This window comes from Phacochoerus africanus, chromosome 10 (assembly GCF_016906955.1).
Source record: "Phacochoerus africanus isolate WHEZ1 chromosome 10, ROS_Pafr_v1, whole genome shotgun sequence".
Lineage (NCBI taxonomy): Eukaryota > Metazoa > Chordata > Mammalia > Artiodactyla > Suidae > Phacochoerus > Phacochoerus africanus.
The window spans coordinates 113913420-113936907 of NC_062553.1; the positions used below are offsets into that span (position 1 = coordinate 113913420).

The following is a 23488-nucleotide window of genomic DNA, read 5'->3' on the forward strand; positions in this document are numbered from 1 at the left end:
TGTGGCTGTGGTGTAGGCTGGCAACTGTAGCTCCGATTCAACCCCTTGCCTGGGAGCTTCCATATGCTGCAGGTGTGGCCCTAAGAAGCAGAAACAAACAAAAAATGTAAAGAGTGCATGTGTGATTGTACAGTGTTATCTGTGTTCTCCCTATGGACAATTGGTGTAAGTCAGCGTGAAGTGTGGGTGAAGAGACTGAGACTGACTTGAGTCTTGCTTTATTGACAGGATCACATGATGAAGGTTTCATATTCTTCATTTGACAGAATGGGGGTGGGGTGTGCGTGTAAGGCAAGGATGTATCTATGCAGAAGGAAAAGATGTGGAAATTACTTCATTTTGCATAAATGTGCTTGGGTTCAGGTGTCACAATATGCTACAAACTATGCAAAAGCTAACTTGGGTTTGAGGTTCACCAGTGAATGTTCTCTTTAATTTGTATTGGAGAGAGAGGTTGGGTGTCAGGCCATTTCACTTTCGATCCCTTGACAAGATTCATGTAACATGAGAAGAGAATCAAGAAACCAAAACTTGAGTATCACTCCAGCCACCAAACCCTGGGTGGATTTCCACAACATATGGTTTTCTGTCATTTAAAAATAAAAATTTAAATGCTTAGTGTTTTCATTCTTTGGTGTTTGAAATATGAAATATGTAATACTGTTGCTATTTTGCCTTTACTTGATTTTTTTTTTTCCTCTTTCCCCTTTCTTTTTCAGTGGCATGCCCTCTCCCGTGAAGAACAGGCTAAATATTATGAATTAGCACGGAAGGAAAGACAGCTACATATGCAGCTCTATCCAGGCTGGTCTGCAAGAGACAATTATGTAAGCGGCTTCTACACACCAGCGGCTCTTGGCTCTCTCCTCTCACTCATTATCTTTCTCTTTTGCTCTTGTGAAGGAAATGTGTTTTAGGGTGTATCTAATGCTGGGACTGTTTGCTATTTTTGAAAGTTAATGAACTTTATAATAAAGGTTTCATGGATATTGCATTTTGAAAGCTTTGCACTGTCATATATATATATATATATATATATATATATATATATATATATATATATATATATTTTTTTTGGCTCTAAGTGCTACTGAATTTTTTAAGTAAAAGTTTTTTTAATTAAAAAAAAACTTGAAGTTCCCGTCATGGCGCAGTGGTTAACGAATCTGACTAGGAACCTTGAGGTTGTGGGTTCGGTCCCTGCCCTTGCTCAGTGGGTTAAGGATCTGGCGTTGCCGTGAGCTGTGGTGTAGGTTGCAGACGCAGCTTGGATCCCGCATTGCTGTGGCTCTGGCATAGGCTGGTGGCTACAGCTCTGATTAGACTCCTAGCCTGGGAACCTCCATATGCCGCGGGAGCGGCCCAAGAAATGGCAAAAAAACAAAACAAAACAAAAAAATTTATCATTAAAGTGTTGGTTAAAAAGATTTTCTTAAAAAGCCCATGATCTCATAAAGGCAACATTAGTAGCAACTAGTTACCCTACCTTCCAGTATTTTTTCTGAATCTTTTTATTTTTTTACTTGGGGGGGTGTGTGTGTGTGTCCACATATACTTTTGTGTCATGCTGCTCGCTCTTATATATACTAAGTATTCTTCTGTTATGGCCTAGTGTTTTGGTATATCAATTTTAACAGCTATACAATTTTCCCTTGCTTTTAGACATTTACTAATTTTTTTTATAGTTGGAAATAATCCTGCAATGAATTGCGCTTAACAGTTTTTTCTGTATTTAGAACTTATTTCTGTAGGATAGAGTCACAGTAGTGGAATTGTTGAGTAAAAGATATAACTCTTTTAAAGGATCTTGATAGATACTGTCAGATTTCTTTCCAAAAGTATTGATATTTTACACTTCTTACAAACAATGTATTCAAGTGATTGTTTTGCCACAAACTAATCAGAACTGGGTTAAAAAAAAAAATTGTGGGAGTTCCCGTCGTGGCTCAGTGGTTAATGAGTCTGACTAGGAACCATGAGGTTGTGGGTTTGATCCCTGGCCTTGCTCAGTGAGTTAAGGATCTGGCCTTGCCGTGAACTGCAGTATAGGTTGCAGTGCTTTGGCTCTGGCGTAGACTGGCGGGTACAGCTCCAATTAGACCCCTAGCCTGGGAACCTCCATATGCCACAGGTGCAGCCCTAAAAACACACACACAAAAAGTTTCATATTAATGCACTCTGATGTCTTTTATACATTTGATTCAGATGAAGGTAAGTACTATTTTTTAAGTTATACTGATTTTTATTGGCAAAAAATAGCTCATTTACATTGCCAATTATTATTTTAGAGTTTGAACATCTTACTCATGTAGTCTTGATATAGCAAAAACTATTTCTGAGAAAGTATAAATGATACTAGTTTTATCATTTTGTAGAAGGGAATGTTTTTGACTATTTAAGCTCTTAATTTGCAAATTTGAAGGTCACTTTCGTGTTTCTTGTGAAGCTGACATTCAGAGTGCCAGCAAGGACAATCTTAATATTAAATGGAATTGTCCTTTTTGAAAAGGGCGAGGGTAAAGCCATGAATCCATATGTAAGTGAACGTGTGGCCATTGCTGTAGATGGTCCCGTGGAGCAGCATGTCTGTGGTCATACATCCCATGCAATGAGGCACCAAGACTTTTGGAACACACTTGTTTCATGTAACATGCTGCAGAGAAAATAACTCCTAGTCAAGGTTTGGATGCAACTATGACATAGGAAGTAAGAGTCTTACCATCTGTTTCTTGGGAGCAGCAGCTTCATCAATGCTCCCGAATTGTTTTGTTCGTTTTAATGATGTCTATTGTCAAGAACTGTCTTAAATTCTTTTTTGTGTTATTTCCTAATCCTTACAGTAATTCCATGGCATAAAGAGTATTGCATTTTATGGACAAAGGAAATTGAAGAATCAGGAGGTTAGGTCATTTGCCCAGGGCCACATAGTGGCCAGGTAGCAAGGTACACCCAGGTCCCCCAGATGTCACAGTTAGTGCAGTTTGTCTCCTCCAGGCAGACCAGCTCAGTCTTCCAGAGCCTGTGAAGGGAGACTGCTTTAGTTGAGTTTGCACCCTGAACTGGGCTTCTGTTCTCTGGACCATAATTAGCATTTTCTGGATAGAGCCTTTGTGATGTCCTTTAAGTGGGAAGATCAGTTCCCCACCTAAAGGGTTGAGACGTGGCCTCCTCTCACCCTGGCCTGGGTGTCTTTTGGGTGTGGTTGGCCTTATAAGGGGAGTGACCTTCCTTCTCTGACCATTGGGAGAGCTTTGCTGTGCTTCGACTTTGTATAGATTGAGCATTATGAGTTGAATGTCTTTAAATGAAGCTTCTGGTTCTGATCCTTAAGGAAAGAAGTAAGTTTTCACTTAAAAAAAAAAAAAAAGATAAAAGGAACACATGTTCTCTCCCTGTTGCTTTCTCCCATGTGGAGAGATGGGAAGGAAGTAGTTTTAAAGAAAACCAGGATAATGTGAATTTACCTTTCAAGATTTTCCTCTGCACTTTTAAAGGAAATTGCATAACTTTTTAGGATCCTTTTAAATGAAGAGGAAGCCCAGCTTTGTTGCATACAGTTTTTATAATAATCAAAATAAGCCCATTAATTTCTAAGGCACACAAGTCAATCAAGTGGTATCACTGTAGCTGAAGATATTATGGTATATTCTTAAAATAAGAGTATAAGAATACATTCTAAATAAGATACATGCCCTGTATCTTAGCATTTAGTCATCAGAATACTCTACTGACATTCAGCGAGATCATAGTAAATATGTATCTTGGAGTTCTTGCTGTGGCACAGTAGGTTAAGGATCCAGCATTGCTGCAGATGTGGCTCTGATTTGATCCTTGGCCTGGAACTTCCATATGCCACGGGTGCAGCTGAAAAAGGAAAAAAAAAATTATATATATCATATGATTTAAAATGTCCAATTCTATGGGATCATAGATTTTACAACTTTGTTTTTATAACTTTCATTTTTTATAACTGAAGTTTTCATTAATCAGTAGTGCACATATTTTCTCAGGTAAAAATCAGCCAAATATTTGTATTGCTAGAGCTTTTAAATATCATCCTTAAAACCACAGTACTATGTATAATTTTAATGAAAACTTTATATGTGTTAACTACGTATGAATTTTGTTTGTTGTTGCATAAGTTGGCATTAATACATCCAAACTCCTTAGGTTCTTTTGTCTACCATAAATGTAAGTGCTCTTGAAGCACTAGTGTATTTCTAGAATATAATACCAGTTATTTCACAAAGGCAATACCAGTCCGGCACCTCAGGCCACAGTCACCTGTGCTAGGCACATGCTAGGTGGCAGAGATGTGCTGAGACTCCAACAGACATAAGGTAGAGATACTAGACGTGATGTGTAATCTGTTACACTTATTTCAAAAGACGATCCTAATCCAGGTTGGTCATTTATTGTTTAGGTAAACCAGAGGTATACTGTGTCTATGCTCTATTACAATTTTCTTGAGGGGAAAGTAATTAAGAAAAACAGAAAAATAACCACTATAAGTGGGACCTAAAATTGTACATTTATGATTAAGATGATTTTGAATTGTATTTAAAATTGCAAGTATATTCATGTTATTATGTCTGTTTTAGGAAGCAAGGTCCATAGCTGCCAGAAATAAGTCTTTAAAATTACTTTTTGAGTTTTCTCAGGTTCTGTTTTAGCCTCTACTGCTGTCCTTGGTTGCATCGTGTCTATGCCGTGGGGGTGAGGGGCCTTAGTTAACATCCTGGACTTGTAATTAGATGGTAGAATTCACAGCGAGATTAATCAAGAACACTGCCAGAAGGAGGTTCTAAGTGTGATGGCTAAAAGTAAAGGGAATTCCTCAAGTGGGCTTTCCTTGAAAGGGGTGCTATGGCCACAGCCTTAGGTCGTGTGTGTGTGTGTGTGTGTGTGTGTGTGTGTGTGTGTGTGTGTGTGTGTGTGTGTGTGTGTGTGTCCTACCAGAGTCAGCATTAATGATATTAAATACGAACCTATACAGGCAAAGGTCACAGATCGAAAACTGTTGTCTCCTGCTCTGTTTTTAGGTACAGATGGTAAAGAGAGACAGAAAGTGAGGCATCTTGATCTCTTGGTTGACTGCCTGCCCATCCTTTTGTATCACATTCATCGATGTGTTCATAGTAAGTCTGTAACATGACAGTGTGCCTCTTTTCCTCCAGGGTAAGAAAAAGAAGAGGAAGAGAGAGAAACTACAGGAATCTACATCAGGTAGGCACCATGTGACTTTCCAGCCAGTTGTCTTGCTTCTGACAAACACCTTTTAAAGTAGGCTGCCTCTTTCTACACAATGCTTTATTCTTCAACTATAACGTGATTCTTCAACTCTACTTTTCTTCCTGCAATTCTTTACAAATATTTGAAACACCTTTCCTTTAAATATCACTATGTGAAGGTACATCTTTAAAAGCTCCTTTCCCAAACCCTGTCCACCTGGAATCCTGGTGGTTGTTGTTAGCTGTGGTTATTGTTTTGGTTTTGTTTGTGCTTTTGTTGTCTGTGTTCTCTCCGCTTTAACACTCCTGTTCTTTTGTATTTACATAACTCCTTACAACACAGTTTTTTTATGGTGATTCTGTAATATGCTTATATCCCCTTGAGAATCTTTTCTGTGGTTTGGGGTTATTTAAAAATGTAAAACATGATGATAGGGTTTATCTTTCCTGTAACATAAAATTCAAGGCATCAGTTGGTGAGGTCCTATTTATTTCCCCTTTTTCTTTCATTAAAAATAAGGCCTCTACTTGTACTGCACAAATAAAAGTGGCTGGTATAAGAACCATAAGAAATAAAACAAACAGGTCCACTTAATATTGTAGCTACTACATATTTGGAATGTTACAAAAACCCTCTTCAATAAAAATTTGTTAAAGACACAATTTTCTGCAGGTACAGGTCCAAGAATGACAGCTGCCTACATCTGAAACATGGTAAGAACGACTCTCTAGTCCTAACGCTGACATTAGTTATAAACAGAGGCACTTGCTTGTGACTCTTCTTGCTCGTACTGATGCCACCCAGCATTGCGCCTTTAAAGAGGAAACGCCGCCACCATCAAATCAGTGCTAAAAACATCTGATGGTTTTTATACCGGCTATGGATTTGCAATACAGTATGCGTCTCTCTCTTCTCTTCTTCCCCTTTTGCCCCTTTAATCTTTCTCCATTCCTCTTTCCCTAACTTGTCAAGTATTCCTTACTGACCAGTGGCAAATCTGCCTGCTTCAAAAAAGTAACAAAAAACAAACAAAACACCATCTTATTACTCCGCAAACCCCGGGTTGTGTTGCAGGAGCTCAGGCCTGTACTGGCAGGAGTCAAGAAGTTTTAGCTCTACACGTAGAGACTTCTTCCCAGTTGAGATGATATTAAGAGGCTTAAAAATAGTATATTTGTTTCAAGTGAAAGAGAGATGCTTCCTTTTTTCTCTTATTTAAAAATACGGCATGGGGACTTACTTGATTGACTATATTCTGCTATCGAGTTCTTTTTTGGTAACCATGACTGGGTTTCAGTCTTATCTTTATAGGTAATATTTATTTTACTTCATTTCATTTTTGACATGACCACCAGCCTTGGTGGGAACCTAGCTTTGTAAATTGCCTCGGTCTTTGCTGGCCTTGAATTCAGTGTGTCCACACAGTGACAGTTCTTCTCCGAGGCGCTCCCTTTGAAGCTCTCTACTCTCAAGGAATTTGCATCCCAGTCCCATCAGCTCTGTAGTTTGGGTCTGTCTCGAGTCTTTGCTCTCATGCAGCAGTCTCACAGCCCCAGCGCAGGTGCTCGGACTTTCCATCTGGATTATTTTCCTGCCTTTGGATAATTTTCCTGCCTCCAGGCTTCCTTTCTGCCAGTTCATCCTCTGTGTTGCCTCCAGAGGGATTTGCTGAAACACAGATGGATTGTGTCACTTCCCAACCTAAAAACGGTCAGCGGGTCCCACTGTCTGAAGGACAAAGTGCAGACACATTCGCGTGGCTCTGCATCTGCCTCTCCTTGCCTTCAACCTCGAGTCCTGTGCTCAGTCCAAACAAAAGTATTTGCCATCCCCCAGATAGCCTGAAGCTGCTGCACTGCTGTCCCTGTGCTTGGAAAGCCCGTTTCCTCTGCCTGGGGACAGCATAGGTCTGCGTGGTGTTTCTTAGAAGAGCGTTAGCCTGCAGGCTGGTCATTTGGTTTTTGACTGGAACCAGATGACCATTTAATCTTTTAGAACTTGATTTTGGTACTGAAATTTCAATATACTTGCCCAGAGAGCCTGCAGAGATTTTGGCACCAAGTAGATATGAATTTTAAATCAGCTATTTGCCTAGGCAATCTTCTTGAGCTTTTTAATCTTCATCTTCCTCAACTGTACAACAGGAACCCTAACACCTGCCACCTCTGGTTCTTGGTTTATTGCATGTGGCTCCCTTTCTTCCCTCTATCCCACACCAGAACTAACTCAGCTGCCCTCTCCTCTATGAAACTTTCCTGATCTTTATTCAGATTCCCCAGGTTCTTCAAAATTGCGTCATTGTTTTATGGTATCAAGTTTTCTAAACTAGTGCAGGCAGCAGGGCTTTTCTCCAGGTGAGAAGAGGATCAGCCCTTCATATAGGTAACCAAACAAGGTATCAGAAAAGTAATATCACAGATGTTTGTATTTAATTCAACCCAATGGCTATTAGTTGAGGACCTTTTCTGAGCTGGCCTCCCCACTTTGTTATTAGGAGCACAGGTCCTGTCCTCAGAAGCTCATGGCATCAGAGTAGAAATAATTCTAGTAGCAAGCACATGCTTTTGCACTTTCTTTTTAAAAAATGCAAAAAAAAAAAAAAATGTTGTCCTGGAGTTCCCGTCGTGGCTCAGTGGTTAACGAATCCGACTAGGAACCATGAGGTTGCGGGTTTGGTCCCTGCCCTTGCTCAGTGGGTTAAGGATCTGGTGTTCCCGTGAGCTGTGGTGTAGTTTGCAGATGTGGCTTGGATCCCACGTTGCTGTGGCTCTGGCATAGGCTGGGCGGCTACAGCTCTGATTCGACCCCTAGCCTGGGAATCTCCATATGTCTCGGGAGTGGCTCAAGAAAAGGCAAAGACAGAAAGAAAAAAAAAGAATGTTGTCCTGGAGTTCCCGTCGTGGTGCAGTGGAAACAAATCCGACTAGGAATCATGAGGATGTGGGTTCAATCCCTGGCCTCGCTCAGTGGGGTCAGTGGGTTAAGGATCTGGCATTGCTGTGAGCTGTGGTATAGGTCACAGACATGGCTCGGATCTGGTGTGGCTGGGGCTGTGACGTAGACTGGGAGCTGTAGGTCCAATTAGACCCCAAGCCTGGGAACCTCCATATGCCGAAGGTGTGCCCCTAAAAAACAAAAAAACAAAAAAGCCCAAAAAGCAATAAAATAAATACATAAAAAGAAAGCTGTCCTTGTAAACTCCGAACACTTAGGTCTCGACAGCAGCCCTCTTTATGGCTCTGCCTCTAAAAGCCCTTGTAAGCGAGACACGCTAAGGACCAACATGCGCTGATTTACTCTGTCTTCTGTTTGCACCAAAAATCTTTAACATTATTTCTATTAAAAATCATTTAAAAGTATGTTTCTGTACTTCATAGTTTGATACTTGGTTTTGTGTCCTTAATGATTAACACATATAATATTTTAGAAGATTAGGCTGAATGTGCGTTTTTGTCCTAGAACATACCCCAATGTCCCTTTTTAAAATAATGTTACAGCAATCATTGTCCTGTCTTGTCACTTGTTTTTTTCTAAAAGTCAAGTTGTCCCCTCTACCCTGTCCCAGAAAAACACAACAAAGTCCTCCCCTATCCTCCCCCCAAGAAAAAAAATTCTCACCAGCGGCCAGTGAGACTCCAGTAGGCTGGGCTGCACTTAATCAGAGTCTCCAGTGTTCCTCTCCCGTCTCGTTGCTTGATCAGTCATGCAGCCTTTGAAGTTCTGTCCTCCACACTATCCTATTTTAGAGAGCCACACTGGCAGTCATTTGATAAGAATTACTAAGCGGAGAGGAGCTCAGATTTGCATTCATAAAGATTTCAGCAAATTAGGAGTGAAACTCTCCCTACTGTTTCCCCACCCCTTTCTTTGTTTTAAAAATTCAGAAACTTCTATATGTGTAGTAGTTGTTTAGTCATTACTCAGCATTTATTGAGCACTTTATAAATGCCAGCTAGCTCCGTGAGACCTGGAAATTCAGCATCAAATGAGGCTCGGAGGTTCTTGCTCTTTATTGCTTTTACATAGCTGGAAAAGCAGTCAATTAAAAACAGACAGGGAACCATAAGTGCTATAATAAAAATGAAAGGGGGAGTGATTTGAGAGTCCTCTCTGGGTTGGTGGTTAAGAAAGGCCCTTTTGGGGAAGTAACACTCGGTGATAACCAGTTGTTTTCCCTAGAGGGTATTCTGTGTATTGTTCTAAAACAGAGCAGTTCCAGAAATGAAGACCAGAGCGTCAGACCACCATGTTGTAGAGTTTAAACTACAGTAGAGCCACACCAGTGCTCAGATTAGCCCTCCATGTGCTGTGTGGCTGGGGCAGTTGGTTTCAGCCAGGAGACTGGCTCCCCAGGCAGGAGTGAAAGGGCCATCTCACCCACCTCTAAGGCCCAGCTTCCTGGGCTGCTGTGCACCCTGCGGGCTGTACTACCTCCCAGTGTCATTAAAAGGACTTGGGTCTCTTTGTTTGCTAATTTGTAGTCCTCATTCTAGGTCTGAGTGGCCCTGTGTAACTATTAAGCACCTGTATGATCTTGAAAACGACTTGTCCATGCTGTGGTTGCTCTTCAGTTCCTGTCTCAGTCACCTCCTGCCTCTCCTCCTCGGAACCAGTGCTCAGAAGCCCTGTCCCTCACTGCGGCCTTTGCTTCCCCACTGATGCCATCATGTGGTCGGCTCCTTGTTTGCCAGACTTGAGTCCCACTAGTACTGGCTTCAGCTTAGAAGCTGAAGACAGAAGAAATATCTGGTTAGACTTGATCCTCCAGATGGTGTAAAGTGAAATCTCACAGGACTCGTTTTCAGTGCTGAAGGGAAGTTCTGAAATCATGGCCCTCCCTTGAGGAAGGTAAAGCTAACGGAACACAGAGCCTCAGGCAGGGAAGAAGCTGTGACTCCAACATGAAGAGATTTGTGAGAGGGTTTCCTTCTGCACAGTGAAACTTAACATTATCTTGGTGCCCTTAAAGAAAACCCCTATTGTTAGAAGGATGGTTGAGCTTAGATGTCCATGAGGTAGCGCAAATGCTAGAGAACTTTCATTACTCTGAACTAGCATGGACAATGGACTATAAGGAAAATACCCCACTAATAACAAAAAGACTCTCCTCTGTGATTAGAAAAGCCCTTTGAAAATTTGTGTTTCTGCTCCTTAAAATATATGCCTTACATTCCTTGCTTTCACTTTGTTGGTAGGGAAGGCCATTGCAATCCTCATACACCCAGCACTGTCCCCATCTCCCTGTGTGTTTCTACCTACCTTTCTGCTTTGTTTAAGAATATTGACTCTGGTGAAATCAGGTAGGAACAAAGAAATTAGCATGAAACCAGTCTCAACACTTAGCAACAAACCAATTTTAGAATAATTAGAAATGGGATCCCTAAAAGGCACTCCTCCAGGTCGGAGGTGATTCCCACGCTGCAGGATCTTTCAAGAAATCCAAATTCACCTTGAGCCTTTTGGACTAACTTGTTACTTGTGGGAAAGCTGGGATCCTGGGGCCTCAGGCAGTGAGACAGCACACCTTGTCCTGTGTTAAGCTGGACGGCCAGTATCATAAATGCCACTCATTCGTTTATTCACTCTCCAAACATACAGTGACATCTACTCTTGCAAGTTAACAGCTGCTTTAGGCAGTGGGGTTACTTGCTAAACAGACCCTGTCTGTTCCCAGAGGAGTTCTGGGTTTAGGGAGGCACAGACATACAAATGGATAATTATGAAATAATATGTTTTATGCTATGAAGGAAGTGCATACAGTGCACTGCATAAAAATAAAGAGAACAAAAAGTACATGCAGCAGATTGAGAACAAGGAAGGCTTCCTGGAGTAGGTAACACTTGAGCTGTCCAGTCATGAAGGAATTCTTGGATTTGATAGAACAACAATCAAGTTACTGTGAGTTTCTGGTGTCTTGGTACACATTTGATTTGGAATATGTAACATCTTAAGAGTTTGTTGGAAGTCAGAGATTATCAAATTCTGACCTTCCCTTTCTTCCTGACTTAATCAAGATGCATAAGGAATTAAAAGAAGCAAATAAAGAGAATTTTTGAAAAGCTGAAGAGAATTATCATTCTGAGTTTACTAACTTAAAAACAACTTTACAGATTGGTTTATTTTAGTTTAGCAAAACATACAAAGTCCACTATCTTAAAATTGTATAAATTAAAAAGATATATTTCAATGTATTTCCTTTGATTATATAATGTCAAAGAGCTAGTTTACAGGTAGAAGCAAGCTATCTTTTTTAAAAAATAAAACCTTTGGTTAAACACACACCTAGAGATACACATAGGCACTCAATACAGACGTCGTTCTGTACACGCTGTTTTAGGCCTTGGCATAATCTTTATCTTGTACACTTGCTAAACTGAGAAATTAAATTTTTTTTTACTAAATAAAAACTTGAGCCTTTGTTTCTCTGAATCCAAGAAGTGTGTCAGAGAGGTAATTTCTAGTACAGTGTAGAAAGCAGTAGTTAATTGTGCAGTGCTTGGATTTACATCTTTTTTTTTGTCTTTTTTGTTGTTGTTGTTGCTATTTCTAGGGCCGCTCCCACGGCATATGGAGGTTCCCAGGCTAGGGGTCGAATCGGAGCTGTAGCCACCGGCCTCCACCAGAGCCACAGCAACACGGGATCCGAGCCGCATCTGCAACCTACACCACAGCTCACAGCAACGCCGGATGGTTAACCCACTGAGCAAGGGCAGGGACCGAACCCGCAACCTCATGGTTCCTAGTCGGATTCGTTAACCACTGCGCCACGACGGGAACTCCTGATTTACATCTTTTTTAAGAAAAGGTTTCCAGTTTTTGATTTGATTGGAAATCCTCATCCTCAGGACCAAGAGGATCGTGACCTTAAAGGTCTCCTAGGAGCCTTGCCGGAAGCCCTGCCCTCTTAAGAGCCAGGGAGAGGTCTCTTTGAGAAAAATATTTCATAGTGTTGGTAAGGCTTACCATGGTGAGTTTTGACACTTTTGCCTAATCTTTGCTCTGAACTCTGTTCCCTGAGTACAGATGGTGGTCAGTCACCCGTATTATCAATGAGCCTCTGGGCGTTTGTTCCCAGGTTGGCAAGTCTAGATAAGAAAGTAAAACCAAGCACTTTTATGTAATAAAGTTGAAAGCAGCTAGAGAAACAGGCTTGTCCAAAGTCTCAAAAGTGAAGACTCTGATAATGAGAAAGTGAAAAGGCCATATCCTGTTTTCCATTCTTCGTTTTTAGTCACACGCTAGGCACCAAGTATGTCAAGCACTTAGGGAGCCCGTGGCCTAGAATTGCCACTAACCATGCAGAGGTGGGAGACAAGCTCGGCACAGCCACAGTGGCAGTGCACGGCCACTCATTCCCTGCTCACTGCTGTCTCCAAGCTCTACCAGAGCATCCTCTGGTTTGGAGGCCCAGCCCAGTGTGGCCCAACTGCTTGCCAGTTAGCCAAGGACTTGGATCCTGATGGAAACAATCACGGGTGTTCACTTGTCTTGTCAAGATCCCAAGGGAACTCGGCCTGTTCCTGTCTGAGGTAGTGGCCCACCTGTGTCTCCCCTCCTCTGATGTTTGTCCACAAATACCTGCTCAACTTGTAGAGGATTCGCACAGCAGTGACTCAACTAGAGTGTCTTTACTAGGGACTCCCTAGTGGGAAATTCAGACATTGACAGCGAAGGCCACCTTGATCGCACTGTCTTAGACAGAGATGGCTGTCTGACGGCACTGCCGGGTTCCAGTGAATTGTGTGCAGACTGCAGGCTTTCAGGTTCTAGCCCATCTCCAGGATGCCTTGTGAGTGTTCATGTGATGGGAGCCTTTTGACCACAAGGAGCAGAAACGACCCATGCTAGTCTAAGGAAAACTATCTTAGGGATGCAGAAGCACCTTGTGGAAGCCAAAGACGATAGGGCAGGTGGCCCAAGGAAACTACTAGAAGGTGGTCTGGGAGAACTGTCCAAATGCTTTTTCTGTCTCCTTTGTCTGCTCCATCCACTAAAATTACACCCTTCCTTCCATAGAATGACCTCCTCTGTTCTTTGATCTGCACTTCCAGAACCCCAAACTCTGTGTTGTTACAGTATCAGTCTCCCAAAGAGATAATTCCTTCAAATTACAGAGAAGGGACCCTGGCTAGCCCAGCTTGAGTTAAACTTCGACCCCAGTCCGTAATCAAGTGTTGCAGAGGAGATGGTCACACAGTACAGAGTGGCTGTTGGGGGTTCGCAGCGCCAACCGTGGGTGTGCTGGAGTTGGGACAATCAAGAAGGAGGCAGGCTGCAAGCCTGCAGATGTCCACCACAGCTCACTAATAAGCTGGTGGCTGGGGGGATTTGACCTAGGCAGCTGTGCATTACTGAAGGAACTAAGAGAGGATCAGACACTCGGTGAAAGCTTTTCAAATCGCTGCTGTGCTGTAGTATCCTTTCCCTCAATTCTTTTTCCCTCTTTAATGGTCAGAAGAGCTAGGATTATGTTTAAGTTTCCTTGGGAAACAGGAAACGGAACTGAACCCTTGGCTGTAGCAAGAGTGATCACGTGCCATTAAAAAATAATAGGAGATGGAGGAAAGAAAGAGGCTTGCTACAACCCTCTTGAGATACATAATATTTAGTATTGTTCATGAAAACCCATGAAATTAAGATCAGTGCTTGTAAGAATAGTTCATAGAATTAAATTATTTTGGACAAGTTTGGTTTAATAGAATGTTTTTTCTTACTGAGCCATCTCAAAATGTGAGGGAATTATCCTTCTGGATAATGGAGTTTCCCAAAGAACTCCAAGTTTACCTCCTTAAGTACCTAAAGCTGTAATTTCTCATTTTAACACTTGGGTACACCTCTTTCTTCAACAGAGTACACAAAAACTAAATATTTTCTAATGCCCCATGCCATTATTCTGCAGTGCATGTATTCTACATATGATCTATGGTAGTAAGGAAATGACACTATCTGACCCTGTTCTAAATGACCTCAAGTAATGTGGGATTTTTTTTTTAAAACCTGCTCTTTTTAACTTACTAGGTCTTCCTGTTCTGTCTAGGACTGTACGCCTCCCCTAAAGTAGTAAATCTGTTCCTTCTGATTCATTTTGTGGATGTGGGAACCAGAAAACAAAGCTCGCTTGAATAATATATAAATTCAAAAGAAATGGATCTGGAGTTCCATCGTGGCTCAGCAGAAACGAATCTGAATAGCATCCATGAGGATGCAGGTTCAGTCCCTGGTCTTACTCAGTGGGTTAAAGATCCAGCGTTGCCGTGAGCTTGTGGAGTAGGTCACAGACATGGCTCGGATCTGGTATTGCTGTGGCATAGGCCAGCGGCTACAGCTCTCAGAGTTTGACGCCTAACCTGGAAACCTCCACATGGCATGGGAGCAGCCATAAAAAAACAAATAAATAAATGGATTTCGTTGGGGTACGGAGGGCACTGTTATTAGGAAGGGTAAGTCTGTGTGTCCTTTTTTTTTTTTTTTTTTCCTTTTCAGGGCCACGCTAGTGGCATATGGAGATTCTCAGGCTAGGTCCAGTCAGAGCTGTTGTTACTGGTCTCCGCCAGAGCCACAGCAACATCAGATCCGAGCCACATCTGCGACCTACCCCACAGCTCACAGCAACGCCGGATCCCTACCCCCCTGAGTGAGGCCAAGGATTGAACCCACAACCTCATGGTTCCTAGTCGGATTCATTTCTACTGTGCCTGACGGGAACTTTTTTTTTTTTTTTAAACATGCATCTCTTGATACTACAGTGAGAGCCTGAGGCCTTTCCGCTCCCTTTTCCTCAGCTGTGTCCTTTAGGTCTGAAGCTGCCAGGTAACAGATAAAGATGAGTGGGGTAGTCCTGCTTGAACTGTCCGTGAGCCCTAGCAAAGTCACTTATTCTTTTTGATAGAATGAGGAAAAGAATTAAAGTATCTCAGTCAAACAATACTGCCCACTTTTTTTTTGCGTAAGTTTTAAATCTAATCTGGAATTTTCTAAATTTTTAGATATATTCTCTGTGACTATAACACATTTTTTTGCTCTCTTGGGATTACTTTTCTCAGCTATCATTGTATTTCTGGAGACATTAAGACGTTATAATATTTCGTAAGATTTTGCAGAATTCTTGATTGGTTTTAATTTTCCACCAGAAATTCTATAAATAGTATGAATCTTGCTTTTACCCTGAACATGCTGTGTGAGGTTGGAACGACAGAAATGGAAATATCACCTCTAGACCACATATTCTGTCCTGGGTGCCCTAGTCGAAGCCCCTGCATCCCGTTCTCATGGCAGCCCAGTACGGAGAGGGATCCCTGTCCTGTCTGAGGGATAAGAAAGCATCAGAAATGTCCAGGGCCATGTGGCTGGTGTGCAGGATGTCTCATGCAGACCTGGGTCTGTTCCTCTTTAACTCAAGTCTCCACCCACTACAGACACCAACATTCATTGTGTCCTTTCAGGTGCCAGGCACTCGCCAAGCCAAGCCTATTGCATCTGTTACCTCCTTTCATCCCCTCAGCACGTGCGATGAGATGTAGTGACTGTTTCCATTTTATGGACTAGGAAACTGGGGTTTGGTATGTTGATTAACCTGCCCAGGATAACCCACGTGGTACGATGAAGGCCAGGCTTCACCCAGCCCACCAACCATCTCAGATCTCGTGCTCTGAACCACAATGCAGAGTTGCCTCCCCAGGCCACGCGGCCCTAGAGACGCAGACTCATACACACATTAAGTGTGACAGTAGAAATTCTTGGTTTCAAAGGAAAAAATTGTGCATTAATTCTGTTGCCTCACTTTTAAAAGGTGAGTTAGTGTCTTTGGTGGGAGACTTTATGAAAAGGTGAAATGGCTAAAGAATTTGGAGGTAGATAAATGAGTCTCCATAGTTATTGTCCTCCTGAAGCACTTCATCCTGCAAAATTAAAAATGGACATTGAGGCTCTCTTGCTCTGCACTTTGCCGAGAATTCCTCTGTAGGGTTTCCAGCAGAGGCAAGGAGCTGGCGGGTGAGACCTGCTCTGGGAGGCCCAGCCAACCAGTGTGATGTTCGTCCTCACGGGGAGACACACGGGGCTGGTCAGGAAGAGAAACCGATAGCTGCAGATGGAAACCAGCCTCTCCCCAGAATGTGTGGTCCAGAGGTATTAGTTCCATCCCTGTTGTTCCAACCTCACACAGCATGTTCACAGTAAAAGCAAGATTCACACTACTTACAGAACCTCAGGTGGAAAGTTAAGACCAATTAAGAATTCTGCAAAATCTCTTTTCCTGGGAATCATCTTGCATCAGAGCTTGTGACTAGGGTACTGTGCGACTGTCTAGTTTGGATGCCAGGACTTAAGGATGAATTTGGCTGCTGAAAGCAGACTTGCACTGACTTTCTTAACCACATGTTATCATTTTTTCGTTTCTCAAACGCTGGGTAATAGTTACTCTCAAAGACCTGAGGTTGCCTTTTGTAGGTTATACTTTCAGTCTTAGAGATTTAAATTTCAAAGTTAATTTCTTATGCCCTTTGGTGGCTCATCTTGCTTTCAAACAGAGCATAGCACCTTTGGATGGGCCGTGGTCTAGATGGAGACTGCTTCCACCTGCACAGCACCAGTGCTGCTGGTGACTCAGATGGGCAGACAGATGCATGGAAGGCAGGCAGGCTGGCCAAAAGAAGAGAATGAGCAAGAATTTAGCTCTAAGGTGTGGTGGAGGAAACTTGGGTTTAGGGCTCAAAAGCCAGTCCTGCCACGTGTAGGTTGGGTGGCCTTAGGCAAGACCTTTCACCCCGCTCAGCCCAAGCCCTCTGAAAACTGGCCGCGATCAGCACAGCTGTTGTGATGGCATGACATCATGCATGTGAAGCTCCCATCCCGGTGCCTGGCGCAGCGGTGCCCAGCACCCACTGCCCTCCTTCCTTCTTCCTCACCAGCTTCTGTGACCCAACTGGAGCCGGGAGGCCTGGGGACTCTCTCAGGGTCCCCTCAGCGCAGCCATTGATGACCGAATGGCTCAGTTCCCTTTGGAATGACGGGGCCTGCCAGCTCTGTCCCGCTCACTCCCTGCTCTGCAGATCTGTTCCCCTCTGCCTGAACACAGGACTCTGCTCTGTTCAAGGGTTTATGCCCCGGAATAGCAAACAGCCAACTGTCAGTTTGCCCAGAGGCGAGGCCAAACACCTCAGGCGGTTGGCATGAGGGGTGTGCTGTGCTGCTGTGAGGTGATCTTCACAATCAGAGTCTCTGCCTCTGTTCACTCTCACAGGCTGATCTCGGATACTCTCCTCAAATTTCACGTCTTAATTTAAAACTTTTTTGAAGTTCTTGCTCCTTTGGGAGGGAGAGGAAGGATCTCTTATTCCAAGTCCCTTATTGGCCTCTTAACCATTTCTGGACAAGGAGGTGAGGTTATGTGACAGCAAGGGGAGGTCCTGGGGTCTTGGCACAGGGTGCTCACCCGCGCACTCTGCTGTCCCCACTTGGCCTGCACCATCTCTGGCGGACCCTGCAGGTCCTGTGTCACATGTCACCCCTCCTCTCCACGTGCTGCCCCTCCTGCTGGGGAACAGCTTGGGTTGGGGGTCTGGGCTTTGGAACCCAAAGGGTGTGGGCTGGCAAAGCATTCAGCTTCCAGCAGAAGCTTATGTTTGTCCTTCTGAGGCGTTTCCCCTTTCCTCATGGCTTTTGAGCCAAGGCCTAGAAGGCCCTACTGCCTCAGAGTCGGAGCTGGTCATCTCCCAGATGCAGGTCCTTCCTAAAATCTTGAGATTCCCCTTTACTGAGTAAGCTTGGGTTCCTGGTTCCATGTGGGTTAGTGGGATATTTTGTCAGGATTGGAGTTTGGTCCAGGAGAGCTTCCCAGGTTGCGGGGAGGGGGACATTTTCTCATGTTGCCCCTTCAGATCCACTCTATGCACGACCCACATGTGACTTGTGGTGGAGGGACCCCAAGCCTGACGGCCATCAGATGAGACTCTGAGCTCCCTTTGAAGCGGCAGCTGCACTGTGGCTCTGATGATGACTCCATTGCTGGGTTGGGCTACGCTGGGGCTCGCCTGCCACCCCACCTCAGCCACAGCCCCCAGTGAGGCCTTAGATGTGGGGAGTCTCCAGTCTCCTGAGCCTCATGCTTGTGGTTTCTTGAAAAGAATCTTAACTTGACCCTTTTCAGGTCTCTAACACAGATAACAGTGGGGGGCACTGGAAGGCCCCCATTTCTTCTCTTTGGAGCTAAGACTGGTCTGCTGCCATGGTGACCCTGTATTTTAAAGGAGAAACCAGATTCAAATGAGGTGCCTTATTTGATAGAATTTCCTTGCAAGTTTTTTAAATACTAGGTGTGTTATCAGGAGAGTGCCTCAGGTGGGGAGGAGTTGCTTTTTGGTTGGTGGTTGTAAGAGCATCTCTGAAACCAACCTTCTTGTGAGGATTTGTAAGGATACTGAGATAATAAAATAATGGTGGGGAAATGGGGGACTGTAGAAAGAAATGGCTTTATTAAAGGATGTTGAAATTCTTTCCAAGGAAGCATGTATTATCCTTGTGCCGAATGGCCACCTGGCCAAGGGTTGTTCTAGCAATTATATTGTGCTCAGCTCAAGAGGGGAAGAGGAGAAGGCCCTGTGGGTGCCACGAAGAGGGAAAAGGATGACTCGGTGAGCTGGTGCGGAGGCTGGGGGCCACCACAGAGCCACACCGGTTGTCTTTACCACCTCACTTGAGGCTGGGGTGGGGACAGGTCCCAACAGAGGGACGGTTTGTCTCTGTGAGCAGGCAGACACTCCTGGATGCCAAGGCCAGTCTCTTCTGACTGGGAGCATTGGTGTCCAGCTGCCCCGCCATCCCTCACCAGCATAGCCCCAGAACAGACAGACCTTTGAGAGTCAGTGTGGATAGGAAGCTGCGGGCTGCGCCTTCATCAGTGTGCAGCCTCTGCTCCTGCCTCCTGGTAAAGCCGGGCCCTTCGCAACTCCTCCACCCTCCTGTGTGGAGCATCTGTACTCTGATTACATTTTAAAAGACCACAGCACTATAGTGCAGTTGCCTGAGAAAGGGGGAAAGGTTAGTTTTCCAGGAGAATAGGAATTGGAATTGTCATTGAAGACCAGTTGACAACATGCTGTGGCTGATTTTCTCCCATTTTGTGTTTGCTTGTCTGGTTTGTTCAGTAGCCAGCCAGGTAAACAGAATTGCCACTGTTCTGATCAGTCATTTTGAGGGACCGCACTGGTGGCGGTTCGCAGTGATCATGCTAACACCTAGCTGAGAATTGTCCTAACTGCAGCACCCAGTGTGCGCCTGTGTGCTCCAGGCCCCTTAAAGGCAGGGGCTGAGCCCGTCCTGGGGCAGCTCCCCCGCAGCACCCAGACTGCAGATCGCAGCAGACTGTAACTCACCATCCAAAGTTTAGTTTTCATTATTAAACTGCCAATGCTTCTTTTTATTTCTCCTGTAAGGCTCTTTCCCAGTTAAATAAAAAGTGTAAAGGAATCCACTCCACTACTTAGAATTAACTTTTTAAAAGAAATGTCTGCTCCTATCAAGGTCACTGCAAACAAAAAGTTGAGACTCGTCTGCTGCTGGGGTCCATGAAGAATAGGTATTTCCTGCAGCTGGATGAGTCGGCTCCCCAGGGTCAAAGCAAGGGAGGCAGATGCTCTCCAGGAAGGAACTGAACTTGGGAGGCTTTCATTTCCTTTTCTCTTTGTCTCATCTTGTTACAATGGGTCACTTTTTAAATCTGATTATTAAAGCTTTGGGGATTGAGGAGTCTCCCTTCTGAACACCCCTCATCATCAGCAGTATCTTTAAATACTTGTACGTTCCAAGTATAATGTTAGAGATCCTAGTGGTTAGGAAGAAAAAAAATCTTGAGAAGTGAGAAGTCTGAGGTGAAATAGGAAAGGCTCACATGCCTCAGATGGAACATCGGCGGACAGAGAACACCCTGGTCGCACGGCAAGAGTATGCGGGACACTGCCTGACTCGAGTGCGGCTTAGCTTCATGTGAGCGTGTACAGTGGCCCCCACAGTGGACTGAGAATGACAAGTGGCCCCTGCTCTGGCCACTGCCGCCATTACAACGCATGTTTAGCCATCCCCGCCTGAGGTTTTTCACACAGACGTTTTTTTTAATTGAGGAATGTACGTAAAGTAAGCATTTTAATAAAGTACACTTCCTCTCTACCATAGTCTGAGGATCTGGGGCTGCCATGGGGCAGTCCGTGTTACCATCACCAAATCAACAAAGCAGTCGATTGATAAAATGCAGACATCCCGAGATGCTCTTTGTGATTAGAGGTTAAAATCTGTAAAAGTCAATAGGAGATTCACATTAACAGCATTTTATCTGTTCCTTCTTGAGGTGGAAAACGGAGCTCATTCCCCACGTGCAAAGCCAAGGCAGCGACCCCGGGACCTCTTCTGGAGATGGAAGCTTGCTGAAAACCCGGCCCATCTCCATGGCTTGCCCAGTGGACCCCAAGGGAGACTACCAGCTTCACCCTGAGGTCACTGCTAGAAAGGCTGATCCATAAAGACAATCACTGCCAAACCCCCTTTCATCTCCTGCAAGAGCCAAGTTCCACAATAAAGCATAAAAGGTTTCTCGAAAGAAAAAAAGCACATGAGAATGCTAGCAGGCCCCGGGTCAGCTGAGCAGCTTTCCTTCCCTGTCTCTGCCGTGCACTTCCCAGAGCATCCTGCATCCACACCTGTGACCTTCTGGCAAGGACAGTCACTGGCTACTTCTGTCTGCCCCGAGCACCTGGCGTGGCAGCAGCGCAGCCCTCAGCGTCCTGGCGGGGAACTTGTGGAAGAGTCCCCTCCGTTTCTGTCTGCATTTCTCTTTCTCAAGCTTTTATTTAACAGTGCAAAAGGATCAATCTTCTGTTTGCTTTTTTTTTAAACTTGAAATTTTTTTAATTTACACTTTTTAGTTTTAATTTTCTTGTATATTTTGTTAGCTATGAGCTTTTTAAGTCAAATTCAAAGATTGGAAAAGTTTGAAATAAAAACAAAATGAAGCCTTTTGAGCGATACCTTGTCGGCTAAGTGGCTTCTCCAAGAATTACCTGTAACAAATAGTGGCCTCTGTTTTTGTAAGGTGTCTGATAGAACTAAATAAACATAACAGCCAGTCCACTCTGTGGGTGGCAGTTGGCAGTCCTCTTTCATTGTATTTTTTTTATGATTTTTTTTTAATGGTAAACCTTAACAGATACTTTAAGCAGACCAGTTTGCAGTGAATTTTCATTTCTTTCCTTCTCACCCTCTTGTAAAAAGCCCAGCACTTGAATTGTTATTACTTTAAATGTTCTGTATTTGTATGTTTTTATTAGCCAATTAGTGGGATTTTATGCCAGTTGTTAAAAATGAGCATTGATGTACCTTTTTTTTTTTTTTTAATAGCAAGGCACAGCCTTTGCCCCAAACTGTCATCTAACGATTGTCATTCCAGTTTGAGTTAACGTGCTGAGCATTTTTTAAAAGAAGCTTTGTAATAAAACATTTAAAAACAACTTTTTTTTTTAAGAGTGAAGTTTCCTGATAGTCTGCAGTTGGTAATGGGGGACCAGGGATGGTGTGTCCACATGCTAGGGGCAGGCCGACCCTTCCCCACCCTCCAGGGTGGCAGACCTCAGAGGTCCTATATGGCCTGGACCCCCGCCACCTACTCCTAGGTGCAGATTTAAGCCAGGGCCATAGGATTCAGAGGGGGCTAGTCTCCCTCCCTGAGCACCCAGACATCCTCATGGGTTCTCGGCACCGCAGGGGGGTTCCAGTGCAGCCTGTGGTCAGAGCACACCAGTTCTCAAACTCGAGCCCCGCCTCACCATGAAGGTGTCCCTGTGATTTAACTCCCACTCATCTCCACAAGTCAGGTCTTCCCAATTTGAGGGTTATACTCCATCATGCTCCCTTAGGCTTTTGTTACCTGGTATATAGGACGGTATCAGGTTTAGCAAACACCAGGTAGGTTTAGAACATCAGTATCTCACAGTCTTTCACCAGGATGCCACAGTCCATTGAGCTAGTTTGAGAACACTGATAGCAGTGCCGTAACTTCAATCTCTTGCTCATATTCTAGTTCTTTTGCCTTCTCTCAACCTTCAATACAGCTGGGCAACAGCTGGCGATCACGCTTGTAAGAACCCTCCACATACTGTACTTGAAGACTGCCATTAAATCACCCCTCAAATTTCTCTTCTCCAGGCTAAGTAATCTCAATTCCTTGAACCTTTCATCACTGGTCCTTTAATCATTTTCATTACTCGTCTCTGGAACCTCTCCAATTTCTCTTCATTTAGTCCTAAACTTGAACCAGGGGAAAATGTCTCTTATGTTTAGGGGACCTACTTGTTTTAGAGATTTCATATTCATTTGAAACCTCTTTCAGATTTTCTTAATGTCCGCAAACCAAGTAGTTAAAACTGTCTAAAGCTGCCACGGTGATCTTTTAACTAGAAAATCCAACTAGAAAAAAGAAGGCCACACGTTGACCCTTCTGGGTCTTAGGAAGAAACTAGTAATTAAAGTCTGTCCACCAAGCAAACAGAGCAAGGAGAGAAAGACTTGAGCCTCAGCCAAAGCCCACTCAAGTCCCTTCTCGGTCCCTCCTCCTCTGTGTTTGTAGGACCAAAAATGAGTAAACCATGTTGAAAAAAATGGGTTGTTTGGATCCTCTGAGCCCTTTGTTCCTTCAACAACTTGATCACTGCTAGTTTCCTCTATTTCCTCCAGAATAACTTTTCCCAGATAACTTGGATGTGGTGGCATGGTGCTCATTCCTGCCCTTTCTGCCCAGGTCCGGCTTCCTGCAGGCAGCAGGTCTGGGGGAGGAGTCCCTAGTTTCCCCCAAGAAGCACACACAGACCAAGGAACAGTTCCCGGGCCATCTGGGCAGCAGGTTGCTTTCCAGCCACTGCTCCTGTAGGATCTTGCAGGGATACGGCTTCCTTCCTTCCCCTGAGCTTGGAGCTGGATGGTGTAACAGGAGGAGGAGAGGACGGGCCAGCCTTTCTCTGAGGTCACAGCTCACATGCCAGTCCTTACCAGGGGGTGCTTGCCTCCTGGCTCTATTTTATTTAGTTGCTAGGGATGCTGCCAACTACTTGTTTAGCTGGAAGGAGCTTCTGAACAGTTGCACAATGGTAGCTGTCCCAAGTACAATTATTTTTTTTTCCTCAGAGCTTGGTCTAAGTCTGCAACAATATGGAAACTTCTGATCAGGGGCCCGTGAGCGATAATGTCTGTGGGGTGTTCTTTTTAAAGGAGAAAA

At 44.0% G+C, this 23488-nt stretch overlaps 1 protein-coding gene and 1 long non-coding RNA gene across 9 annotated transcripts in view; one reads left to right on the forward strand and one right to left on the reverse strand.

Moving 5' to 3' along the window:
* LEF1 (lymphoid enhancer binding factor 1) overlaps nt 1-21728 on the forward strand; it is a 118235-nt gene extending 96507 nt beyond the window's left edge. For 3 of the 7 annotated variants that reach the window (XM_047799638.1, XM_047799641.1, XM_047799643.1), the window contains 4 exons: nt 720-827; nt 5178-5226; nt 5905-5945; nt 20573-21728. In XM_047799638.1, coding sequence (XP_047655594.1) covers nt 720-827; nt 5178-5226; nt 5905-5939 — 192 coding nt within the window. In that variant the 3' untranslated portion in view covers nt 5940-5945; nt 20573-21728. The other 4 variants (XM_047799637.1, XM_047799639.1, XM_047799642.1 and 1 more) reach the window with 2 other exon arrangements.
* Nucleotides 6537-11774, reverse strand: LOC125138263 (uncharacterized). 2 transcript variants are annotated; one of them, XR_007137615.1, is made up of 3 exons: nt 9757-11774; nt 8851-8969; nt 6537-6900 (listed from the first exon to the last, which is right to left on the reverse strand). It is a non-coding gene; the product is annotated as an uncharacterized LOC125138263 (long non-coding RNA). The 2 variants fall into 2 exon arrangements; XR_007137614.1 differs by having other exon boundaries at nt 8851-11774.
* Nucleotides 21729-23488: the final 1760 nt, after the last annotated feature.